Raw genomic sequence first — 20,717 nt, forward strand, 5'->3', positions numbered from 1 at the left:
CACACTGTCTGTGTCTTTTTTGTTATGCGTGTGCTGTACTGTATGTGTGTATGCCGCTCACTGTGGTACAGGATTTCCCGTGGCCTCACACTTCACGGGGAAGCTCTCCTCGAAAGGGAAGGCGATCAGAGATGCAGGAGAGCACTCCGTAATTGTGGGCAGCTGCTCCACTGGATAAAGAAAAAAACAGAGCAAGCACTCAGAAGACTGTTAGGAAGGACTTGCAACATGCAGGATGGCCAAATGGGGATGAGAAATGCCTTCTTAAACCTTTGGTTCAATTGTAATGATTTTCCAGAATCAAGTCAGATGTTTTGATCAATGCATGCAAGACTAAAGGTAAACAAAATGTTTGCTGGAGAACATAATTAGCTATTGAATCATTGATCGTGCTGTTGTTAAAGATTATGTAATTAGGTTGATGTTATTAGGATATGGCACATGATTGTATCAAATAATGTCAATGAGAGTTTGTTTGATTGTTGTTTAGAACAGATAGGAACTAATGGAGAGTAGCTTGAGTGTAAAATTGGATATGCATGATGCAGTGCGAGGTTGATGGAGTGGAAGAACGGGTTGCTATTTAATGAAAGTGATTTGCTGGCTCTGTTATTGAAGGTTTTCCCACTGTGCCAAAAACACTCAAAGAGTCCAAGTGTTTTGATCCGAGTGAACATTCCAGTTTAAAATTCTAGTCTTAACCACGACTACACAATGGCATGAGATTTTCTCCTAAGAAAATGAATCAAATTGAAGGAAGATTAGAAGAGATAAGATTAGATATGATGGTAATACTTTGTTGGTATTGTTTTGACGTATCCTCCTGGAGGACCATGTCAATTTGACATGAATATGGTAATTCTAAATTACATCATAATGAATTACCAGTGCTACAATCCCAGTCCTAAATCTAGCATTAGTAGTAAATCTAACTTTAAAATCGGATTGGATGCCAGGAATGGTGTTCCAGGACCAACAATGGATCCCAGGGACATGTGATATTTGACAAATTACAATCTGATACCACATTACTGCCACACAATAAGAATAATATTAAGTAGCAATGTTAATTAATGTCTTATCTCCTCTATTAAAAAGAGAATTTGCATAAGGTATTCAAATATCAATATTAACTCCATTCTGCCAGTGAAAGCGAATAAAGAGGGTATCTAATGTCAGTGGTAAACGTCTCCAACAAAAGAGCACATCTTTGCATTAGATCAAGCTCTCCAAATGAAACTGATGCTCGATAGATGATGACAACCACTGTGGATGAACGCTAAAAAGTCTGTGCATGGCTTGGTATAATAAACTTACTGTTTATGCGTTCTAAAACTAACAAATCCACCGCAGCAGGGAAACACAGAGAAACAAACGTGCAGGGATTTGTTAGAACCATATTCTGCAGAACTGCTGTCAAATAATTGTCAACAAATTACATCCACATTCCATCCACAAGATTGACTAAAAAAGTAGAACAGAATAAATTATGAACAGCGTTATGTTCCCACATGACATCTTTCGGGCCCTGAAGATATATTGTGAATAATTGAAAAGCAACAAAATATACTTTAATCTGGTTGCCACGGAAACCATGGGAAATACACTGCCCTAGCAATAAATGATACCTGATTTTATACACAGGTTCAAACAGATGGTTGTAAGAACAGTGTGTTCACTATTCCTCCTGAGTGCATGGAAATAAGGCCAAATTGTGCACTTGGAAAACAATTTAATGGACAGAGCACGAAAACATTATCAGTATGAAAGAGACAGGACCCTCTTTGCTGCATGAATTATTAAATCACAAATGAGGGAAAAAAAGATTAATGTTTCAAAGTATTAATCATGACCAATCTTTTTGTGTATTCCACTAAAATGTTTCTGAGACTTTTAAAGGAGTAGCTCACTTCAAAACAAGCCCCCATTGACTTTCCATAGTCATTTTTATTCCTACGATGGAAAGTCAATGGGGGCTTATTTTGAAATTAACTACTCCTTTATTAAAGTCCATTACAGTAAAAGGAAATGGTAAATAATCCAGGTTTACTTTTATCAACCATGTTGAATTTATAATGCAGTCAAAAAACAAACATTAACATGTAAAGTGATCGTTCATACAGAATTATGCAAAAGTCGTGCATTAGATGTAATATCACACCCTGGGGGTTAAACCAGCCTAAGATGAGTTACTGGTTTTAGCTGGTTTAAGATGGTTTTGTTTATCCTCTAGCATGGTTGATCTGGTTACTCTGTTTTGCTGGTTTAGAGAGGCCTCGTGGCACACCAGCTAAACCAAATAGTTCCAGACCATTTCAAATCAGCTAGCATCAGCAAACCACCTTACGGCCTTTCAACCCTCCTAGACTAGTTTAAGCTTTTTATTTTTCAGCAGGGAATGCATTAAAGGGATAGTTCACCCCAAAATGAGAATTTTGTCATCATTTACTCACCCTGATGTTATGTCATTGCAGAACACAAAAGAAAATATTTTGAAGAATGTTGGTAACCGAACAACGGCAGTACCCTTTGACTTGCATTGGTTTTGTGTCTGTACAATAGAAGTGAACAGGTACTGCCATTTTTTCAGTTACCAGCATTCTTCAAAATATCTCCTTTTGTGTTCTGTAAAAGAAAAAAAGTCATACAGGTTTGAAATGACAAGAGGGTGAGGAAATGATAGAATTTTCATTTTTAGGTGAACTATCACTTTAAGAATACACAAAATTACTACAGCAACACATAACACGTAGTCATTTATGCATCGTCTTACCATCAAGAGGAATATCCAGGGCATTAGCTTGAAACCTGCATATAATATTAAGACAAGCGCCCATAAAAAGGGTCACTCCTATTTTCAATATCAACCGCATGACTGGCCACAGTTGAGCGGAGGATGACAGGAATATTGCAGTCTTCCAGAAGTCAGTGCATCTCACTCCAGCGCAGTCTGGGGTCTCACAACCTGCACAAAACACAACAGAGTTCTTACTGTCACACAGACATTAGCCACATGCAAGAAATCAGCAGCCATATGTTTACGGTCGGCCCACAACAACAACACCGTCGCACAGACTCAAAGACTTTCCTATGCCACACGTCTCCCGCCGAGTAACTTCCTGCTGTTGTGTCTATTCCGACTTGTATGTGTTTGAAAAGCATCTGTGAACCGATCTCCATATTAAAGCTCTCTATCACCGAGTCCCTGGAGACATGAATAGTATTTCTGCGAATTGTTTGTTGGTGCATGTGTGGCAGCTCCGTTTTTTCTCTCTTTCGCTTCATAACGTTGAATAGAAAAATATGTTATAAACCTTATAAAAATAAAGAAACGGGCCCTCCTGTAGTTATGCTAATGTGCAGCAGATGTTGCAGAAATTATTCTGAATTATGAATTCATGGCACTATAACAGTGACAGATTTTGATTGGCTGGATGCAGTTGAGAGCTGACAGATCACAAAGCATGCAGATGTGTCTAAATTGATGGCTGGAAATACGCAGCTTTGCAGTACCGCGGGGTGGATGAACCTTTGAGTTAAATGTCAAGTTTCTGCTATTAAAGTCTGTTTCTTGGAAAGGCTTTGTAAGTGATGTCATGTAAGGTAAGGGTTCAGTAGTTGCTTTAACCTTTTGGAGTCTGGCGCCAGCAAGACGTCTTAGAGACGAACAGATCTCATGCCCATTTTCCCACCAGATGCATAACAGAGCTGGCAATAAAATGCTGCAGCTGATCAGAGTAATAGAGGTCACCTTCATGCTCAGTGTATTCGCACCCACAATGCCATTCGACTGAATTGTGGAGCTGCTTTGAACTAGCTGTAGTTGTACTTGCTGCCTGTAGGTCTATAACACCTGTAACTCAAGTAGGTTTTGTCTTTACTCTGCCAAGAAAACAACATTATGTGTACACTAGTACAAAGAAAGTAAAATATTCTTATGTTCTTATATTCTTACAATTTAAGGCTGACAGATCCATCTAAAAAAACTCTAGACACCTTTAAAAAGTCTCAAAAATCCTATTTATGTACTTGGTTTTAGTTCTTGCAGAAACTAAAGATTTGTCATGGTTTTCCATAGATAGCCCTTTTGGTTCCCCTAAGAACCTTTCAGACAACGGCTGTTAAAAAAAATGTTTCTTACCTTTGTATAGTCTGTACATTTCCACTATTTAGATATTACAGCCCAACAAAGAACCACTTAGAAACCTGCTTTTAAGTGTAGACCAGGAGTTTTTAAACTGTATGATCCCAAGGACCCCCAAATTGGATTAACCTTTTGTGAGGTACCCCCTTACATATATAAATTTTGTATTTTTAATTAATTTGTAATGTGGCAAATTTCACTTTGAGTGTGAAAATAACTGTAATGAGAAAAACCTACTACTAAGATGCAATATAGAGCGTTTCATCGGACACACGGGTGCCTGACCCCCAGTTAACTTCCAGTTTGTGTTTGGCTAGTGTCTAATAATATAACTTTTTGTATTTTATTTTATTTGTGTTAATATTAATTTGTATTATTATTTTACTGTATATTAATTGTATTAAATAAACGATTTGTTGAATTTTGTTGTAAGTTCATTTTATTAAATAAATAATTTGTTGAATGGGTCCTGTACTTCGGTCGCATTTAAACAAACTGTATGGTAAATTGACATCTAGCGGTTAAGCTTGGTATCGGAGTATAAATTCAAAATATTGGAGAGACAATTTAAGCCAAGTAACGGTTCGTCTCGGTTTCTTTTGATTGTTATCAGAAATAATCTACAGGCGCTCTATTGTATGTGAATGTGTACCGGAAGTTCCGTTGGGGTCACAAAAGTGTGCATGCGCAGTTTGTGTATGTTGTTAAGATGAAACCGTCTATAAACAATTCTGGAAACAATGCATGTAGCAAAAAGAAGATATAAACGCTTAGAAATGAAACAATAATAATGTTCAGTAGACGTTTACAATTTTTGCTTTGTCTTTTTTCTCTAAAATTTTCTGGAGACCCCTTGCAACCTTATGGGGGTCCCTGGACCCTAGTTTAAAAACCCTTGTACTAGACTATTGTCAAAGGCCATTTACAATGTAAAAAAAAAGTATTATATTATTTCAATCCATGGTTAGGTCAAACAGTGTAGCACACATTTTTATAGAAAGATGTCCCGTATGAACAGCCCCTACTAGAAATTGTTGTGAAAAAAACGGTCTGCTAATTGACTTCTTACACAGGAAATTTCATCTCAATAGACTTTGCAAAAGTGTCTATTAAACAATGGTTTTTCTCATGTAGGCTGCACCACAGCTCATTAGGTCACTGCCTTTTTTACTTTAATTAGTTAAACATACAATAAAATGAATTAGAGCTCAACTCGGAGAACAAGAGAGTTACAAAGCCAACAGAGAGGGCAAGAGATTAAAAAAGCAGCAAATCTCACAAAATAACTTTATCAGTCAAATGCACCTCTTCAGGAACAAAATCATCACAAAAACAGATGATCCTTTCAAAACCTTATTCAAGTCTGTAATTGAAGTCAAAAGAGGGATTTGGATGGTGCAGGAGAGGCTGAATGTGCTAAACTCTTTATTTCAGCTGTTGGTCCCAGTCACGACAGATATCCACACTTCACTGCCCCTCCATTTTAACCCCACCAGCTGCTTTAATCTCCACCTTTTTCAGCCGGACCCCTCATGCACATCCCTCGGTTAATCTTCTCCACTGCTTAACAAATCCAATAGGAAACGCAGAGGTCAAAGAGCAGTAAGCAGAGAAGTAATTGAATAATTGAACAGTGTGTGAATGAGTCGATTCCCGTCATTCCTCAGTGGGGGCTCTTGTTTTCAGATGGGCTTGAACTCTGCTCCACATGCCTGCATTTTCCATAATGGTATTAACTCGGTTGGCGGGCTTTCGTGATTTAATGCTGGTTATGGTGACCCCTGAGATGACCTCGGTGGTGTCACTAGGGCAGGATGGGTTTCAGCACCCCTTTATTATCAAAATGAAAGGCTTGTGGCTATGCCGTGGTACGCCCTGTTGGACTTTGATGCGTTTCTTGGATTCAAATACCTCGTGTGAGGCTGTGCTGCTTGCCCTGAGACGACTCTCTCTCCCCCACAGATGGTGTCGAGCATTAGTAATCAGATTAGAATCAAAAGGTAAAGTGCTAAACTAATTGGATTGTGCTTTATTGGCCACTTTGGTGTTACTAGGGCATATGTTTACTACCCTGAACCAACACAACATGTCCTAGTTTTTCTTAATTGTGCTGACTTGCTCAGTCCAACTTAAGGGCCCCTGTCGACAAAGTTGTTGGACCACAGGGAACTAATAAAGGCATAAATTCATACATTACTGTGAAAAGTTTACTGATGTAGAAATTAAAAGCAGTTTGTTTGGAAGCGTGTGCAACTGGAGTAATTCACTTTGCTTCTCAGATTTTAAGAACAGAAAACTAGACCATAGTAACTTGTTTCTCCTTATAGTTTTATGGGAGATCTTAAAGGGATAGTTCACCCAAAAATGAAAATGCTGTCATCATTTACTCACCCTTATGTAATTTTATACCTGTATAAATTACTTTGTTCCGATGAACATAGAGAAAGATATTTAAAAGAATGTTAGTAATTTTCATTACTAATCATTGACAACCATAGTAAGAAGAATTAAATGGTAGTCAAATGCCAGAGAACTCTTTTTTCCCTAAATTCTTCAAAATATCTCATTATGTGTTCAGCAGAACAAAAAAAAACAATATTTTTTTTTCCTACTATGGTAGTGGATGATGTCCCAAAACTGAAAATTGCTAACATTTTTACACATATTCATTGGAACAAAGAAATGTATACAGGTTTGAAACAACCTGAGGGTGAGTAAATGATGACAGATTTTTCATTTTTGGATGAACTATACCTTTAAGTGTTTAAAAAATCCACTCGGATCTGCCATAATATTGATGTCTCAATCAAAAAGTTATCAAATATTTCTCATCGAAATCTCACATTTTTATTGTAGTATATCACGTTTTTTTGGATATCATTATGTAATATCAGAGCAAATATCATCAATGTATAAATGGGTTAAAATGTATTTTATTTATATATATATATACTGTTTATATAAACAGCTGTGGACATTTTAGAGACCGTTTTTCTGATTTTAAAATGTACTATTTATAGGTATGTGTTTAGGTAAAATCCTTTCATCATTTCATCCTGCAAAGAAAACAAGTTTTTATTCACTTTTAAGCAAAAATATTTAGGAACAAACACAGTTTTTTACCAAACACTGGGTTGACATAATTCAACATTTTAGAGTGTACAGTTATCACTATTCAATTTTTTAATTGAGTAAAATGGGTAATTATTGCTATTTGAAATACTATTTAAGAGAGATTATCTAATTTGTGTCTTTTTTCATATATCCAACACTCCTAAATACGGGGTTTCTTTCAACCCAGCGTTGTGTCAAAAAGGGACAACCCTGGCCATTGGATAATTTTAACCAAGAAAATGTTTATTTCATCCAACAATGGGTTTAAACAACCCAGCACAGGTTAATTTACAACCCAACGGTTAGGTTTGTCCATTTTTGACACAACATAATACACCAGAAGGGGATATTTCAATAAAACATCTGAAAACAAGTCTTCTGAGCTATGAATTTCCCCTTTGAGTAGGTTGATTTTGTAACCAAGTGCGATTCCTCTGACCTTTCAAATCCACAGCTCGTCCCCATACAGATCACCTAAGCATTACGCTGTAAACACAGAACTGGGACTTACTCAACAACTGCCGTCTGTTCTTAATCCTCCGCATTCGAGTCTGATGATATTGGCAAGTGGTCAAAGCCGCCCAGCGTGGGAAGGCCAGCGTGAACTCTGACCTGTGGTAGTTCTGGCACTGACTGGGCAAAGCGGTCAAGAACAAGAGCCAATGGGGCGGAGAAGGTGGAAACTGGGGCGAGAGAAATCAAGGGCAAGCTTTTCTCCCCGTTTGACTAATGGTGTCCTTTCCTTCTCAGACTCACCTCGCTCGCCGTGAAGACTCATTTAGCATAGCGGATGAGCGTAAATCAGGACAGTGGAAAAAATAGGAAACGATTTGGCAGAGGGAGGCATGGCGTAAGTGCCTGGCCGTTCTAATCTGTATAGGGTTTAAATAAGGAGATGGTCCCTGAGAGACCACCATCATGTCTATTCTTCACACCCTAGGCTCCCTCTCAGGCAGTGTGTGGCTATTTATCTGATTTATTGCACGGCTTACTAGATGCTTGATTCTGATTGGTTGATTGCAGCATCTTATATAGGTGGTGGTTTTATGTCTTTTTTATTTTCCTGTAAGCAACCGTGTAATAAGTGGAATAATTTACAGCCACTGAGCCACAGCGATATAAACCCCCTTAGGATGATATGTTCTCATTACTCATTATCTTTTATGTACGACAGGCTGTATTTTAATAAATAATCAGCATCAATGCTCACATGCACTAGTCTGCCAAAAATAAAGTTGAACGTAGCAAAGCTGCCGGTTTACAGTATTGAGACCATTCTGTTTTAACTGTCTATACCATTTCATTGTCAGGAACCTCTACCTAATCTTATAAAGTGGACAGATATCTCCTATTCAGCACAGAGCCAGCATTTAAGTGCCTTTTAGTATAGAAACTGTGTGTGCACTATGCAGGGTACTAATGGGATTAGCTCCATCCGTCCTGTCAAACTGGATTAAAATATTCTGCTGTCGGAAGAGTCTTGATGACTGCATCAGTCTCAGTTCTCTGGATAACACAGCATTTCTAATTAACTTAACCTAAAGAAAAATAAGCACATTTATTTGGGGTTTTATCCATTCATGTTAATCTTAAATGTGTCTTGATTGGTGTTTTAGCAAAAAAAATAGGATAGTTCACCCATAGATATAAATTCTAGATATTTTAAGAAATTGTGTCTGTGGTTTTGTGTTCATACAATGGAAGTCAATGAAGGCCAATGTGTTTTGGCGACCAAGGGTCTTTAAAATATTTTTTTTGTGTTTTGCAGAAGAAAGTCATATAGGTTTGGACTGACATGAGGTGAGTAGATGATGACAGAATTTTCATTTTTATGGACATTTCTCTGTCTTCATCATTCAGAGATACAGTGATATTGCTTTGACTATTTGAGTACATCGCAACGGTAACTCCAACTGGCAACGCTGACACTAGCTGTTAGCATACTGCTATAAAACAGTATAAATAATGCACAAATAACACTTTAAACAGTCATCAGCTGCACAAGTTATATATTATTAAAGCTTCTATGTCCCAGCAAAGCAGAGACAAGACACTAAATGAGATTAAGAAGTGGGTGTGATATTAAATAATAACTATGCCTAATTGAGATTTGACTCCGTTGCAGTCTGCTTTAACATTCGTGCCGGAAACAAAATGGTTCAATTACCAGTCCATTAATAATACAGCAGCCTGAGCAACCAGAGATGGGGGAGGACGGGGAGGGATTAGATCTGATTGTAACAGTGACCCCAGAAGAAAATGTCGACTTTGATATCTGTCTGTCTGAACAAAGCCTGACAGTGGTCATAAAAATCACAAATGAGATCTCTTTAATATCTCAAAAATGACACTATTTGTAGTTCAAATGAAAGCTTATGGAGAGTTTCACATCTCAGGAGATTGTATAGCTTATATACTGTACAGTGAACAATTGTCTCATTTGTGTCTCACAAATAGCACTTTTCCAAACAATAAAATTCTTGCTCAATGGGGTTGTGCACTCAGAGGTAAAGCGTGCAAATTTTGGCAAAAATAGAAAGATGTGGGTTGGTGGAGACAGCTAAGGAATAGACGAAGTCATAAACCATCTCTTTCGTTGACAGGGGAAGCCTGATGCATTGTGGGAGGGAGTGAAGGAGACAGAACATAGATGGATGGGGGCGTAGGAAGTGTGGGCGTGGATCATGAACTTGCTGCAAGGAGAAATGCAGGGATTGTTTTTTGATGGAGTGGCAAAGCGGGTGAGCAAATCGTAGAATGACGTGGAAAGATATTGGCTGTGACGTATAGATGGATTATGAAAGAACGAAGACTGCTAAAAGAGAAGCGCAAAAGAGCTATAATCAATAAGCAGAGTCGCTTCTAACCTTAGGTCCCTGTTGGAGAGATGGTGGATGGCCTTGTGACCCCAGTGAAGTGCTCTGACAGAGATTAACGTGTCCCTGGTCAACAGCGCAATTTGTTTTAAAAGCGACTGGTTCCTGATCATCAACCTGTTACATGCTTTTCTTGATTTTATCGAGTGGGTTCCCAAGTGGAAAAGGTCTTTTCTCTCATAAATGTTGTCAGGCGCAAATACGCACCAGATGAATAACCAAAGCCATCTCTCTGGTCTACTTTTCAAAGCTAATAGCCAACACAATATGTACATTTACTGTACAATTACTGATGTTTTTTAGCTTTGATGGACGAGATTGGTGATGGAGACCCAATCGTGCATGAGTTTCCTTGCTGGTCTATGCTGGTTCACATATCTCTGGTGTCAAACTGCCGTGAACCCGAGTTCATTTGACACGAGAGTTCGGTTTGTTTGGTCGCTACACATACTTTTCCATACACATTTCAGCTTTTAAAAAGCATGTTTATGACATCGGCATGTCCGGAATACGATGTTCTAAAGAAGTGTTGTTCAGCTCAACTGCAGGAAGCTCTCTTGGAGCGTCAAAAGAACAAATTGTCTGTATGGTTAAGGTCACAGAAGACGGCTGTGAAGAATGAAAGAAATCGTTCAAATGCTCGGCTGTCACAGATGTGCTGTCAGGTCGGGGGGGGGGGGGGGGGGGGGGATGCGGTCGGGATAGAGAGCGAGAGACTGTCAGAATGACCCTATATGTGTCATTTCTAGTACCTATGTGTGGAGATTTTTTGTTTTGTCTTCCCTTTTATCATTTTCTTCATTATATTCGTTCTTTGAAGTCTTAGAGATAAGAGGAGTTCTGCGCATCTCGGACAGCGATCATAGTAGGCTGTGATCTGTGTTGAGTGCCCTGAAGTAGAGCAGATTGAAAACAGACACACACCGGGGGAACAGGAGTGTTATTTTGTGGGAACTGACACAGCAAGAGCCCTGGCGACATTCATTGAGAACTGACGGATGTTGGCAATCCCCCAGGATGAAACTTCGCTGTTGCCAAACAAGATAAATGGAACCTGCGTCCAAGACTATCGTCCTCCCCTGACATTGCTAAAGCTAATTTACTTTCTTCTCCTCCCGTAGATTCAATTATTATTCCTGAGGGCAAGGAAATATCTATTGTTTGTAAATCCTGTACTTAGTCCTCTTTACATTGCACAAACAAGGACACACCTGTGACCATTGACATTTGCGTTGTGTTGAAAGCGTGAGTCGCATGAACTGTTAATTCAGAACACGTTTCAACTTGCTTCCTAACATCTGGATAAGCTTGTTTAAAGAAGCTATTTGACAGTTCTGTCGGAAGGATAAAAACAGTCTGGGTTTCTTTATTACATAGGCATGGGGGGGTTTTTTTTCATTTCAATGGTCGCATAAGCCGTTAGCCTTTTTAGCAACATGTTATGAAACAGAACATGACAGAGCCAAGTTGTAAAGGGATATTTCCAATTCAGACAGGTATTTCCATTCGGTCAAGAACAAGCAAAATGTAAAAGCTTTCGAAAGCTCATTGAAGTCATTATTAAAACAAATTAGAGATTGAAAAATCCAATGATGCTTCTGAATGCAACCAACGTCATAAAAATATAATGCATAAACCAAGAAACGAAACTTGAATGAGCTTCAACACTTAACATATAAACTTACATATAGACGTATATACAGTACATATAAATGTAAAAACTTAACATAAGCATCAAAGTGACATTGAAATCTATTTGGCATACATATTACAGAAATGATAAAGGTGCAAGAAAATCGTCGTGCATAATATCATACCAACATTGCATACAAATATCAATTTCACAGTGCTTCACCGTCCCATCAAAGCGCTCTGAAGCACACATGCGGGGGTCACAAGACCCAGTACAGTAGCTCTACAGTAGCAGTGTTAATTTTGACAGCAAATATTGATTTAGTTTTAGTCATAGTCTTTTGACGAAAATGCAGTTTAGTTTTAGTCACATTTTAGTCAACCCCATCATTTTAGTTTTAGTCTAGTTTTAGTCGACGAAATATGAAAAACATTTTAGTCGACTAAATATACATTATATTTAGTCTACTAAAATCTAAATGGTTTAAATCATTTACTTGGTGTAATTAAATGTTCCATACAAAGATTCAACTGTTTTGACATAATTTACTTCACCTTAGAATGAAATTAAACCAGGTCATTACCTTTATTTTTCAGAAAATTCCAGTAACTAGATATGCATTGTTGGAACGCAGAGTATTAGTCCATGAGCGACATGTTCCAGTTCGTTCAATTCCATTTGACTCAAATGACTCGTTAAGTAGGGCGTATTCATTCAGTTCATTCAACCAATGAAACGCTCTGACAGGGCTCACACTCAAAGGCTATTGGCTCATGGCATGCCTATTTGAAGAAAGATCGCACTGTCTTTGCTTGATACAGCAATGAATGAGAATAGCTTTCAAAAAGACATATTATATAAATTGTATTACATTTCTTTAGTCATGCAAACATGTTACATATTTGGTTGGAATGTACAGTTTGACTCACTTCATCACTTCTATAATCAGTAGAGGACAGCGCTGGTTTCTTTTGGCTGACTCTATGTTGTATTTCACGTTATGCAGCTGCTCGTGTTAAGTTAACATTGGCATATAAAACCTTTGAGCTTGCCTTCGTAATGTGTTTCGGGGTGACTCGCCTGCAGTCGCGCTTCAAGTTTGCGGCGTTTTACCGGCGATCGTGAAGAAAATAAGACGCTTTGTAACCCGCGTGGAGACACAGAATAATGTGCGTGCTTCCCCTTCTCCCAGAGACTTCTCTCTGCCGTTTATATGAGATAAGCAGCACTTGCGCGCAAACTGATGTCCGCCAGGTGGGACAAGAATATTTTCGTCTCGTTTTTATTAGTTGACGAAAATGTCAGTATATTTTTATTACAGTTTTCGTTATAATGCATTCATTTTTATTTAGTTATCGTCTCGTTTTCGTCAGTGAAAACATGTCGTTAACGAATACTTTTCGTCATAGTTTTCGTTAACGAAATTAACACTGTACAGTAGTAGTAATTCCCTCCGCTGGGCTGCTTTTGTATCAACCTCAGACAAACCAGTCAAATAAAAGCCTTGCGAATAAAATACTCACAGGGATCTGCTTCATTCTGTCTGCGCTTCCTTAGAAAGATAGTGAAAGCCTTCCTCTTTTGCACGGTCTAATCCCACAGGCGTGAACAAGACTGAGGAAATCCAGAGAAACGTCTACCGCAGCAGACGCGGGAACGAGAGACTCCGCTAGCGTGCGGTGCGGTGTGTGAGAGGCACTGGGGAGACATATGTTGCCAAAGCCTTTCGCTTGGCAAAGAAGCTCATTAAACGAGTGACAATCACTCCCACAAAACCAGATCTGAGCGCTTTTCACATGCAGTGCACAAAGAGAGAGGGAGAGAGAGGGAGTAAAGGAATTCTAGATGGGGAAGTTGCATATTAAGCATTGAGGCATGGGAAGTCTTGTCTGTTTTGTGTTTTGGATGTTAAGAACCATGTTTTGTCTATTGTAATACTGTCATAATGGTTAAATAGGGTTAATCTCTGTGCTTTCTTTTTTGAGATACTACTTTTTATCGTTTGTATTTTTTGAAGTTCCTTGTTTAGCAGGTGTTTATATGTAGAATATATACAGCCGTTAAAAAAAATGAAGAGATCACTCCAGTTTTGCCTTTAATCAGTATTTCTGCAATGTATTGTGGCAATTTCAGTCTAATGTTTGTTGAATTTGAACCAAAACAAACCTTTGGAATGACATAAAGTCACCCAACAGCAATGCGAAATACTGAGAGAATGCAAAGATGTGTGAAAGTAAAAAAATCTGCCTTAATCCATCATATATTCATTTTGGTTTAATAGTTAATGTTTTTTTTAAACATAAATATGAACATTCAAGATTGCAAACATTGCATCTTTGCATCTTTTTTTTGTTATTTTGACCATTTTTGACTCGTTTCACGCCGATAAATGCAAATATATATTTTTTTATTTGGAATTTGGAAGAAATAGTTGTCACTAGCATTAAACAAAAATGAATTCAGAAAAAACGAAAATAATTTTGGAGTAGTCTCTTAATTTTGTCTGTGGCTGTATATACTGTATGTATAAACCTACATGTTATATTGATCTAATCTAGCGCTAGTCAACATTCAGTTATATTTTACACCTGTCTAAGCAAATACCCAAATCTGCGTGTTTCTTTTCTGGGAAACAGACTTGAAATTATTGATGTCTAATACTGCACTACACAGGTTTTGTCCAATCAAATGCTCTCGAGAATGAGCATGGCCCTTCCCCCCTACCACCTGCAACAGAACAATAAGACGCAAATCATGGTTCATGGTTGTGATCAGTGTTGGGTAAGTTACTCTGAAAAAGTAATTAATTACTAGTTACTAATTACATGTTCAATAGTGTAATTAGATTACTGTACAAATTACTCTCTTCAAAAAGTATTTAGTTACTTATTACTAATTACTTTCTATGTCCTATATCAACCTTGATTAGTTAAGTGATTGAAGGATAGACATGAAAGGGCTTATTTAATTCATTCAAATAAATAATATTAAACTGCATAAAGAAGTTTTAACTGACCAAAGTATTACAAATGTGAGAATTATACATTAAAGCAGGGATTTTAAAGTTAGACTTTGAATTTTGATGTCAATTCCACCATTGCACACACATGTATTACACAGAGTATTTAGTTTAATTACATCAAAAGTAACTGTAATTAAATTACAAAAAAATAAGAGTAATCCCTTACTTTACTTTTCCAAGGGAAAAGTAATTAAATTACAGTAACTAATTACTTAGTAACTAGTTACACCCAACACTGGTTGTGATGACACTAAAATGGTCATTTTAAGAAAACATTTTAACGTCTTAGCAGGGCAAACGTTTATATGAAAAATGTCAACACAGACATGTCAAAAAAACCACTTGTCATTGCGTTTTTTTGACAGGTCTTGAACCCAACTGATTGACAACAAACAGTGGACAGCAACAGTTCATATATGCCCCACAAATGGGACCAGACCCCTGGGGACCACGTCATTTGCAGAAAGAGCAAACATCACAGGGCAGGTGGTTACAACCGAACAGACGAAACCCCACCCCCTCCCCAATACTGACTGTGGAACAGGCTCAAGGTGATGTATGTTGTGGAATGGGGCGAACGAGAGCGAGGAGGGGTTGACACGTGCTTTAATATGCTGATGCAGGTGCTTCAAACACATTAAAGATGGGCCTGTCACATGGAACGATGCCTAGATAAGTAAAGGTATAATTGGTCTTCGAGCTTTCCAGGAAATTCTCTCTGCTTTGTGTCAAGTGCTTCCCATGTGAGGTGGGATCATACAACATGGCATCAATTAAAGGGAACATCATTAAACATACAGGCGCCATAAACTCTCTTAATTAAAAATGAATTACGACAGGTCACATGCTTGCTTATACAAAAGTACTCAGTACCATTATAGTGTTGGTGATCATCACATACTGATTTTCAGATACTCTTGCGTTACAGTTTTTTTCTAGTGTGCAGATGTTTAGAATTGAGGTTACGAGCTGAATAATTAATCACCTAAATGTGCTTTCGTTAAGTTGAAACCATTTATCCTCATCCCCTCGTAACATGCTTGGAATGTAATTGAAAGATTCCGACGTTCTTTGCCTAAAAATTAGAAACCTTATTTTGTAGTGCTTTCTTGCGCAAAACCGCCATGATGTGAAGGTGGTGCTGTGTGGTTGCTAGGGTGTTATGAGCTGTTGCTAGGTGCTATCAAAGAGCAAACCTTGTAGTCTCTATAATATACTGGTCCGTAGCTATGCCTCGGTTCCTCCTTTATTTTAGTTTATGGATATTTTAACATCTTAATTGTCTAGTAGGGCTGTCGCAATATCAGAGTTTTTCTAAACCTTTACCAAGACAAAAAGAATCCATAATACTGATCGATTAATAACTTTATTTATTTTTTTGACAAATTTTATGACATTCAAAATATAAATGTAGGCAGGAGAGAGAGAGTTTGTAACCACGTCTCTTAACGCAAAATTTTAAATGTATGCTGCATTTTTTATAATTTTAAGCTATGGAATTAACACAATATTGATAATCATGGTTTTAATATCACAGTTATTGTCAATACTGATATATTGTGTGTCTATTAGGAAAAAATATACAGAAAACTGAACAATAATTAGAAAAATTATTTGATACGTGTACATACTTTATTAACTTTATCTATTTTGTATTTTCATAGAATGAATTCTGCTAATCTCTTTGAGCAACAATAATGTAATGTTTGAAATGAAGTGTTTGCCTTAGAAAGCACAACTAACAAACTGTTAATCTATCATCAATGCTAAACTCTTCTGCTAAGAACATTCATCTTAACTTAAGGCCCCTTTTAAATGCCCTCTTTTCTGCTTGAAGGAGTGACATAAGCAGGTTTTGGCAGGGAGACAGGCTTGTTTGATAGTGTGAGCAGATTGCCAGACAGAGAGAGCACTCAAAGAGCCACTGTGCCGGCGTTGAACCATCGGGGCCCTCGCGGTCCCTGCGTGTCCTCTTTAAGTGTCTGGAGGATGAAGCCGCCATTACTGCCACACAAACAGAAAGAAGCCTGATGAACTTCATAGAAATTCCTCCTACTGAAAGCAACGGGGTTAGAATAGAGTCGCAGGAGGGCTTAAAACACAGAGAAGCAGAGGGCAAGCTGCCAGTTCACCCAAGCTTAGTTTTCACGCACCCAAGCCGAACAAACCTGACATTGTTGCGGATGCTTCCTAGGGAATCGGCAGTTCTTTCTCCGTCTCTCCCTTTCCTTTTTCATTCACCGTTCACAGCTAGAAACAGTTGTGCTTTTGCTCTTTGAGAAGTTAGTTGAGGTTGTTTGATGTGTGATGATTATGTTCTACGCCCACTTGTTTTGTTTGTTTAGTTGCTTGCGATTTGAAAAAACTATATATGACTGAATAACCTAAATCAATGAATGGGAGTCGAACAAAACGTTATTGTGTTATGTGGTTTACATGCCTAAACTAGGAGGCATTTAACTTGAATCAGGGCCGCTTGGAAAATAAGGCAATATGGATGTACGGCACAAAACATGCACATAGAATTAGTTCAGGCTGGCATAGTCATTGACCAAACAAACTGGTACTTTTCTTTTCTAAATATGCCCTCTAGGGCTGGGTATCATCACATTATAGAGAATAGTGTTTAGGATTTATGTTATATATAATAATATATTATATTTACATTTTTTATTTTTTAAATATATTTTTTATAGTTTATATACTTTTTTCTCTCTTCCATGAAATGGAATGAATGAAGTTTTTTAAAATTTAATGAAATCATGTTAAATGGCTTAAATACAGTATATATTTTTTGTCATATTTATTAATATTTGAATATCCCCTACGTTTTGTTGCAAACAACACCCATGCAGGTTTTAATGAAATATTAAAAAACCCTGATCATTCAAATGTGATTGTAGAATCACCCACCTCATAAAAACAGTTAATACACAAAACTGTACTGACAGACTGAAAAAAAATGCACAACCTGCAAAAATCACATAGCAGTGAAGGGCACAGAACAGGTGCGTTTCTCCATAGGAAATAACCCCCCTGTAACCTTCAGCCGATGCTGACGACCTACACAATGAGCTCACCTGGGCCCTGATCAATGCCCTGAGGATGTCAGGATGATATATGCACCAGCAGTGAGACCGTGTCTCAGAACCGGTGATATAGGTTGAGGCGTCAGGTCTGCTGTAAGGCATGTGCTAGGTCACGGCCGGGACAAACCTGGTTCACCAGACCGAGTGAGAATGGCCCCCTGCTGACTGAACGCTAATCCGGCGTGCAGTGATTACAGAACTGAGCTGTTTCCAGATTTACACAGCTGCCAAATTATGTTACTTTTATTAATTGAATAAACAGCAATTGGAGACGTAGCAAAAGGCGAAACTGCTTTTAAATCAAAACTTAATTGCAATTCAATACCAAATTATTTTGTATAAAATGTTGTAATTTGACAACATACTGTGAGCCATATGGATACAACAAGGGTCATGCGCATGGGTAGATGACAAATAAACTGTAAATGTGTTCTATGGTGTCACAGCAAATATTTAGGGAAAAAAACGAACAATGAAGATAAATCTCTCTTATGCTGTTTTATATAATAAATTAGGGCTGTGAAACGATTAATCGCAATCAGAATAAAAGTTTGAGTTCACACAATATATGTCTGTGTACTGTGCATATTAATTTTTTATTTATAAAAACATACACATACATGTATTTATTTGTGAAAAATATAAAATATGAAAATTAACTAACATTTATATATAATTTAAATTATTGGTAAATATATTGGTAAATATATGTATACATGCACTGTATGTGTGTTTATAAACACAAAAAATATGCACCGTACACAGACATATATTATGTAAACACAAATGTTTATTCTGGATGAGATTAATCGGATTAATCATTTGACAGCCCTATTATAAATATTAATAAAATAGAATAATATACTATTAACGGTTTATTTTCTAAATATATGCTTTGTCACACCGTAAAACACATGTATGGTATATTTGTCTACTACAGTGGCCCCAAAAAGTATGGTGACATAAAAACCAAATTATGAAATCTATAAATGCCATTGCATTAGATAATAAAAATAAAGTGGAATGTGTCTTTAGTTTATGTGATGAACTACTGAATATCTTCAAATATTCTGCTAGGACACCTGTGTGAACTTATATAAAAGTAATTGTAAAAACACCTCATAAAAGTAACATTAATTTTGATTTATTCAGATTTTTGATATCTAGTGCAATTAACTTTATACATTTTCAAAGTTTTTTTTTCCATATACTTGTTGTTTGTGATGTACAACTGCAATATTTACATATGTAATTTTCTTCTCAGTAATTCATTAATTTCAGGTTAAAACTGTTACTGATGTAAAAAGTGTGCATGAGTTTGTCATGCTCTTATTCCCATTGATCGTCCAACTGCTAATGAAACAACATTGATTAGTCTGGCCTCTCCTGGAATGCTAGAAACGCTCTGGTGAGTATTTATTTAAAGTAAGGTCAATTTACTAAAATAATTTATCAGGTGGATTTGGTCCATAACCTCTGAAGTTCATGTGGAACTCCTTTAAACATCACACAGTAATTATTCCTTATCTGATCTGTATCGGCATGAACTTCAACACCATATGCCCTTCTAAATACTCATTGTCTTAAATGTCTGTGTTTATGTGCAATTCCACATTAGCCCTGACACTTTAATAGCAGCAGAATTACTTCCAGACGCAGGTTTATAGTTAACCGCAACGTACGGGACAAAATTTACAGTGGGGTAAGACACATTCCGCATTTTTTCCACAATCAGCAAGCGTAGGGACACAAAATTATTGCATGTTCAACACAGCTGCTCAAAAAGCCATCAAGTGCCATGTGCGTCTTTTAAAATGAAATTAGGATTTGTGTGCCATATGGTTAGCATAACTCAACCTGGGGGAGAGAGAGGTCGAGAGAGCTCAGACTCACTTCTGGCCATCACGTTCACAGATGGCACACACTAGAATCATGGCATCGATGAACATGTGATCTTTCTTCATGATTAGCCGCCTCACCAAAGACCTTGTGCAAACATATGTCAGTCGAACAAATGTGTTTGTCAAGAGATATCCAAAACAGGCAATGTAACCTTTTGGAATTGTTTTAAATTTAGGTATATGTATTTGGATGAAGTATCACGGAATTTGCTTATCTATGGCATTTAATAATGACCTTATTTGGAGGTGTATTTGTCATGCATGATTATTTTCCCCCAACTGGAAATCTTTGATAAAAGCCATCATGTTAAGTATTTTTATGTAGATTTGCTGTATGTCTTGTTTTTGTATGCATGTTAAAAGTCAAACTGTCAGTGGTTTTCTATCTGATAGGCAGTGCCTTTGTGGCTTCCTTTATTGCCCCGGGTCTCTCATCCCGTTGACAAGTTGGACACGGGGTCTTCTTGAAACCCATTTTAATCATGTTACCCCAGAAATCAATAAACTATTTCCCCCAGGGTCAACATCGACAATGAAGAGGGTCTGCCATCCTTAAGTACTCTGAGTGTGTACACAAGCCGTCTGAGTGCAGCACAAACACAAAGTTGTGAAGACAAATTAATTAAAATAACCGCCGTGTCTTTCAAACGAGTACATGGCAACCCATCGCTGCTCAAACCTTCAGCGCCCTTATAAAGAGTTTGACGCTGTCTGGGTTAAGGGTTTGTCTGCAGGACCGTGAAATCTAAATTCAAGTTTGATGGCTTTAAAGGGATAGTTCACCCAAAAACTACAATTTTGTCATCATTTGCTCTCCCTCTTGTCATTTCAAACCTGTATGTACCCATTCACTTCAATTGTATGGACACAAAACCAATGCAATGCAAGTCAATGGGTACCAACGTAGTTCGTACCAGCATTTTTTAAAATATCTTCTT

General features: G+C 37.5%; 1 protein-coding gene across 8 annotated transcripts in view; it reads right to left on the reverse strand.

Annotated features, from left to right (window-relative positions):
• Window positions 1-20,717, reverse strand: part of chl1b (cell adhesion molecule L1-like b) — an 85,555-nt gene that overhangs the window by 37,012 nt on the left and 27,826 nt on the right. For 2 of the 8 annotated variants that reach the window (XM_057337680.1, XM_057337677.1), the window contains exons 1-4: window positions 13,291-13,532; window positions 2,774-2,965; window positions 1,318-1,335; window positions 62-170 (exon numbers count right to left, since the gene is read on the reverse strand). In XM_057337680.1, the coding sequence (XP_057193663.1) occupies window positions 62-170; window positions 1,318-1,335; window positions 2,774-2,873 (227 nt within the window). In that variant the 5' untranslated portion in view covers window positions 2,874-2,965; window positions 13,291-13,532. Of the gene's footprint in view, window positions 1-61; window positions 171-1,317; window positions 1,336-2,773; window positions 2,966-13,290; window positions 13,536-20,717 lie in introns of those variants that run through there. The other 6 variants (XM_057337681.1, XM_057337679.1, XM_057337683.1 and 3 more) reach the window with 5 other exon arrangements.

Source organism: Triplophysa rosa, linkage group LG7 (genome assembly GCF_024868665.1).
Source record: "Triplophysa rosa linkage group LG7, Trosa_1v2, whole genome shotgun sequence".
In the NCBI taxonomy this organism is placed as follows: Eukaryota; Metazoa; Chordata; class Actinopteri; order Cypriniformes; family Nemacheilidae; genus Triplophysa; species Triplophysa rosa.